Source organism: Humulus lupulus, chromosome X (assembly GCF_963169125.1).
Source record: "Humulus lupulus chromosome X, drHumLupu1.1, whole genome shotgun sequence".
Lineage (NCBI taxonomy): Eukaryota > Viridiplantae > Streptophyta > Magnoliopsida > Rosales > Cannabaceae > Humulus > Humulus lupulus.
Window position 1 is genome coordinate 218,268,342 of NC_084802.1, and position 6,526 is coordinate 218,274,867.

Sequence of the window (6,526 nt, forward strand, 5' to 3'; positions counted from 1 at the left end):
GAAATTATGTTTAGGTAGTAAATGAGAAGTACACAATACATTTAAGTAGTTATTTTATGGATATAAATATATCTATCTTTTGTTATTTTATGAAAACGTCAACTATTCCCGCACAGCTGAATTTTTATGTTCATAATTAAATGCAACCTAAAAACAAAAAAGGAGAAGAAGAAATGGGAATAGCCCTTTTTTTCTTGAAAGGAGAAACGGGAAGCCGCCTAACTCTTGCAGTCCGAACTCCGAACCAATAAATTGGCATAAAAGTTAGAGCAAAGTAGTGTCCACGTGTATTTAAACTCAAATATATAGGATGTCAAGTCAACCAGGGTATTCGGCTCGGAGTTTGAACTTTTAATCCATGGTTTACGGCATATTTACGAGAAACAGAGGGTCTATACAGCAGAGTGAGTACCTCCCTCCAACAGCTTCAACCCACTCTCGCCTATGATCCCCAATTTGGAATGTTTGCTGTGGCCTCATTGACCATTTTCACCAATGTCACCTGCAATGTTTAATTGTATGACAAAAAAGGTCAATCAAGAGAAAGATGCACCGCATTTAGAAGTAAAAGTATCTATAAGTTCAACTTTAGAATATTAAATTGGGGATTAAGGTTTAATCTCGTAATATAAAATTAAAAAATAAAATAAAATTCTTGCAGGAGTGTTTGTACAACTAAACCAACCATAGTTGTAAGTCTATGTATGTAAACAATAGGAATGATTACGATTGTCCTTACTACAGCTCTTTACTCCCAAGGGTCAATCATTCCCAGGTCTATTTCCTTACCCAGTCAATGACTGAGAGTTGCCTAAGTTAGGCTAGGGAGAGCCCCCTAAGCTAAGCACTCCTCCCTCTATAGCTACTAATTTTTCTTTCCATATATAGTCAACCAGACATAGCTTCTTTTGCTTGCGTATCAATGAGATCCATTCCACAAGATTAGGTAAAGGAGAGCCATAAAACTAGGTTACTTCCCCCACCGGGTGATGTGGCCAAAGATTTGTAAAAGAAAACCATCTCAAGAAATCTTAATTAGAAATGGTCAACAGCTCGTATTCTCTCCATTCCTACTATAACTGCTAGCATGTTTCAGCGACCCAGTTGGAGAGCCAAAATATATTGTATAATCAGCAAGCAACCAAAAGTTGACCAACTGACACCTCACCATTCTCCAGTGAACATTTTTTATTGACATCTAATCTTGTAGAGGGGATATTAAAAAGAAAAATAAGGTGTCAACCTTGACTAGTTCTCTGGATCAATAATTTGAATTTTGATCTAGTCCACATTGATGGTGAGTGAATATATCATTTAAAATTAGATTTGATCAATCCCCCAAAAACTCACCGAGAAAACAAAAAAAAAGAAAAAGAAAAGAATTATGTCAATTTTTTTCCATGAAATTCAGGAAGGGGGGATCAGTTGACAATAATGAAAATGACTCGAGTATAATGATTTTTAATGTCTTTCACTCTCTCTGAACTTATGAGTTTTGATCATGGCCTACCCATATGCATCCTCATTTCCTAACTTTTAATTTCAACAAAAATGTCAAATGATCAACAGGCTCCTATATTAATTTCTTATACAGGTAATCTGGCAAAAGGTTGCTTGTACCTAAAAATGTTGGAGAGTTGGAGACTAGAAATTAAGATACATACCACTTCCAAAGTTAGGGAAAAAAAACAAAAATAATGATACTAGATATAAGAGAAGTTGAATATCCCATTGTTAAATTTATATTGTTGGATTTAACCAGACAAGCAGCAAAATGATAGTATTAGAGAGTGAAGTGAAACATACCACACTTTCTGGAACACCAGGTGGAGGTAGAGGTAGGTTTCTTGGGGGAGCAACTTTATCAAAAGACCTTTTGTCAAATCTCCACTCTCCAATCTTTCCATATGTTAATTCGCCCTGAATATAAGAGTATGAAGTAGTCACTATTAATAACCAAGACTAAAACAAAACATCAAAACTGTTTACTTCTTGCTAAAGTGAAGGCAGACAGCAAAATGAGATGCCCAGAAAAGTCGTATCTTGGACTTTAAGAAATAGATCAGTAACAAATGATAAATTACCTTCATATTATAGTCACATCCATAAGTGTAATGAATTATGAACTTTTTGCCGATTTCGGTATCCCATGGAGGCTGTTATGCATCAGAAAACAGCAAGAAACATTTGTTAAACACAATAGAAATTTTTTATTATCAAACATTAAAATTTCTTGGCAACATGCGCTCTTGCTAGTAGACTAAACAAATAACAAAGTTCTATCTAGTTTCAATGGAACGAAACGGAGTAAGTAGTTCATTGAGTTAGAATCATGAAAATGTTATCAAACCTGAATCATGAAATCCTTGTATAAGATGTTGCCAATGCCGTGGAGAGCAGACGAAACAGCATAAGCATACCTATTTGCCACCATACAAAATTAACTAAATAGTAATTGACAAAGTGCAAGGTCACTAGAAAACAGAGTTTATAAAAGAGAACATACATTTCAAGAACCCAACCAAAAGCTTTGTCTGTTTCAGGATCCTTCTTCATTGCCAAAGAAACATTCATCCAAGTGGGAGCAATCTTCTTAAGAGCTTCCTAATAATGTTTGATTAAAAATTAGCACACTATAAAAGAAGACACTAAGAAAGCATAAGGGAACAAAATTTACTCAGATGCATAATCATATACCTTCCCAACAATGACAGGAGAATTTCCAATCGGGTCGATTTTAGTTATTGGTCCATTCTCTTCAGGGAAGTACTTTCTGAGGACCGACTCAAACTTTTTCGGTTCAATATAAAAGAAGGGAAATGCAGCTCCGAACCCATCTCTAGATAAGTTTGGTATGGGCTTAACGATGACATGATCTGGCTCGGACATCAGTATGTAACTATATACACATCAGAATAGAATAAACAAAGTCAACCCTACCAAAAAGCAAAAGAGATAATCAACTCATCAAAATTTTGAATCAGGAATCGTATCATTTCATACTCTTCTTTAATGTCTGCCTTCTGAAGCCACTGCACAAACGCCCATGGCCTGTTGAGAACTATATAGCCCTGTGTGGAAAAGATGTGAAGTTAGCTCCTTTGAAAACTTACTCCGGCTCATAAAGAAAGCTATCAGCTTTGAATCCTAGTCTTCACTATAAATAATATTGTTTTGGGAGTTAAATAGAGTAATTGAGGAGTCATAAATAGCGCAAAGGCAAAAAGAAAACACCACAACGAGAAAAGCTATATGAACTCAACAGCCAAAAAATAGTAGTTCATGCAGAAAATTTAATTGAATTATATTAGGAATAACATGTAGAGAGTTGTAATTATCATTATTATATGGCACCAAACAAAATAAGTAAGTTGTAATCACAAAAACGTTTTGGGCTGAGAATTAACAAGATGAGCGTGAACTTTAATTTAAATTTGAGCTCAAAGTCAACGTCGATTTAAAACGACCGAACTTCTCGCTGAAACAACCTAGTCCGTCTGCAAACAATATTAGTTCTCAACTGTATTTAATTCAGTTAATTTTGTTTTGGTCCCTATTTCACGAAAACTTGAGCCGGCAAACTTCTAAAGAGGACAAGACACCAACCAGACAAAAATCTAGATTTTGAAATCTCAGATCATCAACACAATTTCATTTTCAAACTATATATGTATATAAGAGTGAGAGAGAATGAAAACCAGTAGGAGTAGGAGGAACCTGATCCATTCCAGCTGGTAAAGGCTGAGCAACGAAGGTAGGGATCTCGTCCATGTACTGGTCAGGCTTCCCAGAGTGCAAGATCCTGGTGAAGCCACCCATCTCGGAATTGGGTCCATCCTTGAACTTCTTGAACCAGTAGTACATAACCCTGCACTGCCACGTGTTGTAGACGGAGTCAGACGCCGTCACCGCCGTGTGGAACAGCCTCTTGGACCCAGATTTCCCTTTTGATTTCTCCACTGGCATCTTGATAACGGGGTCCATCGAAATCGACGAAGATCTCGATGGACCTGGGAAGTCCTGCCTCAATGGCGCATTTGCTGAGATTATTATGTTGTATGTTATCAAAGCTACCGAGAAGGTTATCAAAGTGCTGAAGAACAAATTCCCACAACCCATTTCGCTCTCTCTCTCTCTGAATCTGCTCCTCTTTCTTTCTTTCTTTCTTTCTCTCTCTCTCTCTCTCTACCTATAATAATATATCTATATTAGCTAGCTATACAGTTCTTGAGTTCACCTGGTCCTCTCTCTATTTTCTCTCTTTTATAATTAGTAATAAAAATATAAAGAATATCGGGTTCAGAAAGTCGTCGCAGTCGGGTTCAATGGCGGTTGTTGAAAAAAGTGGCTGACCATTTCGGTCCCCATAAGTTAACGCTATTCCATTTTCAGAAAGTTTTACAATTCTGTAAAATGTTCAGTTTTATTTTCTTACAGAAAGCGCAGTAATAATATGTCTAAAATATCCTGTCTTTATCTAATTATTTATACTAGTTGTGAAATACTTTTAATTGTTTAAAATGTTATTTGAATGAAGTACCGGGTTGTTATTGCCAGTTCTATCTACTTTTAAAGGTGCTCTTTGAGAGGATAAGAACCGAAGGAGCAAGGATAATGTGATTCAACTATTTTTTTTCCATAAAAAAAAAAGCTATTTTTATTTTTAAAGGACATAGGGTCATATTAAATGATAATTTGACTCAAAGTATATTAATAGTAGGCAATCCTCTTTGTTACTTTGTTTTGTTTTAATGATGAAATAACAAAACAAAAAATTATATCCTAATTTTATTAAATCTTTAATATATTATTAGCATGAATATCACAAATTTTACCTAAAATTCAAGAAATTATCATCAAATATGGATAAGTGTAAATGGTAAGATCTATAATGATTGAAAGTACTATTTACGGGCATTAACAATGTAACGCCCTGGATAACCAAGACCGTTACAGTGTGTGTTTAAAATAATGCAAGACTTGCTAATCAAGTCATTTGAATAAAGATGTGATCCTAAAGTCATAATCAAATTAGGGTTAAAAGATTTTGGTGATAAATAGACAATTTTCATTAAAATAAATATTTAGCACATGGGATCCCAAAAACTGGGTTTAAAGGACAAATTTACGAACTTCCAAAATAGTTATATACAATTAAAGGTCACTTTAATGGCAAAATACACGTTTTAGGTTTCTGTCTCTGTACCATCCCTCTGCCGTGGCGGACGAGCAGCTGACAATGTATACCTCGCCCCCAGAGCTCTCCAACTCATGGTTGATCCATCTTACCCTTGCCTTTACCTGCACCACGTAGCACCCATGAGTCAAGGCCCAGCAAGAAAGCTATAACAGCATAGCCGACACATAATTAGTGATGACAATCAATGAATCACAAGTCAATCATCCAGATATTCAACTAGCCATAAGCATCAGATTAACAACATAAAACATATTTATATTAAACAGTTTATCACAATCATCATACAATATTCAGGGTCGACGCCCTTAGGCCACACCCTCTGTTTAACCCACTGACTCTGGCTCGCTTAGGCCAAGTCCAGTGTTTATTTAGCTGACCCCAGCTCACAGTGGCCGAGCCGCGTCTTGTGCACAAATTATCAGCACCGACACTCTTGGGGCGTTCATTTCATGCTCACATGGCATTATCATAGTTATACAACATATGTATTCAAATACAGGGAATCTCAGTCCCAACATAGCCACACAAGAGTGCATTGTTCTTACCTTTAATTTTGAACGGAGAAAATGAAATGGTTCCGAGCACAATCCTCAGCCCCGAGTCTTGGCGATAAACCTAGTCACAGTGTCCAATGGGTAATTGTTAACTTCCAATCCAAATAAACCTAGTGTCACAGAAACTAGGTTCGAACCTCCGAGCCTTAACAATTCTAAGGCTAAAATCCCCAGGCGGGTCGCGACTTGGCTTAGTGGGTCGCGAATTGCCCCCAAGTCAGAGAGCAAGTACCCAAGCCAAAGGGGGAGGCGGGTCGCGACTTGGCTTGGTGAGTCGCGGCGCGCCCCCAAGTCAGAGAGCATCCCAGGCCAAAATGGCCACACGCGTCGCAACACGCCAGGGCTGGGTCGCGGTGCGCCTCCTTCGAACCTAGAAAATCTGGGTTTTCTCCTCCCTTTTCCCAGCCAAGAACCTCTAAACTTTAACCCAGAATTTTACCCAAACAAGCCTCACCAACCATAATCAAACTAGCTACAAATTCAATACCTTAATTCCCCTATTTTAATATAAAACTACCACAATACAGACTGAAGTTCCTATCCCAATTCATCAGCCAAATCAAAATTAATCAAATCCTTGCAATTTCATCTATATCCAAGTTAGAAATTCAAAGATGAAGATTCAGAACCTTACCTCAATTAGTTGTTGAATCTCCATAAGCTTTCAATCTTCTAATCTTGAGCTTAAATCCCCAAAAACCAAAGCTTAATCTCTGACTTCCAAGCCTCAGCTCAGCCTTTCCCTTAAATTCTCTTTCAATAAACACCAGCT

General features: G+C 37.1%; 1 protein-coding gene across 1 annotated transcript; it reads right to left on the reverse strand.

The window, feature by feature from the left end:
- Window positions 1-202: 202 nt before the first annotated feature.
- Window positions 203-4,423, reverse strand: LOC133803125 (hydroxyproline O-arabinosyltransferase 1). Its single transcript, XM_062241074.1, has 8 exons — window positions 3,718-4,423; window positions 3,004-3,071; window positions 2,698-2,899; window positions 2,507-2,604; window positions 2,351-2,420; window positions 2,085-2,156; window positions 1,807-1,920; window positions 203-502 (listed from the first exon to the last, which is right to left on the reverse strand). Exons 1-8 carry the CDS (start codon window positions 4,117-4,119, stop codon window positions 443-445), a joined length of 1,086 nt encoding a protein of 361 aa, XP_062097058.1. The 5' UTR covers window positions 4,120-4,423; the 3' UTR covers window positions 203-442.
- Between the last annotated feature and the right edge of the window lie 2,103 nt (window positions 4,424-6,526).

Excerpts from the sequence above, each read along its gene's own strand:
- LOC133803125 (XM_062241074.1), bottom strand. The coding sequence starts at position 4,119 with ATGGGTTGTGGGAATTTGTTCTTCAGCACTTTGATAACCTTCTCGGTA. Across the intron at positions 2,900-3,003 it reads AAGGCAGACATTAAAGAAGA|TTACATACTGATGTCCGAGC; the intron begins GTATGAAATGAT and ends ATGTGTATATAG. Across the intron at positions 2,605-2,697 it reads CTCCTGTCATTGTTGGGAAG|GAAGCTCTTAAGAAGATTGC; the intron begins GTATATGATTAT and ends AAACATTATTAG.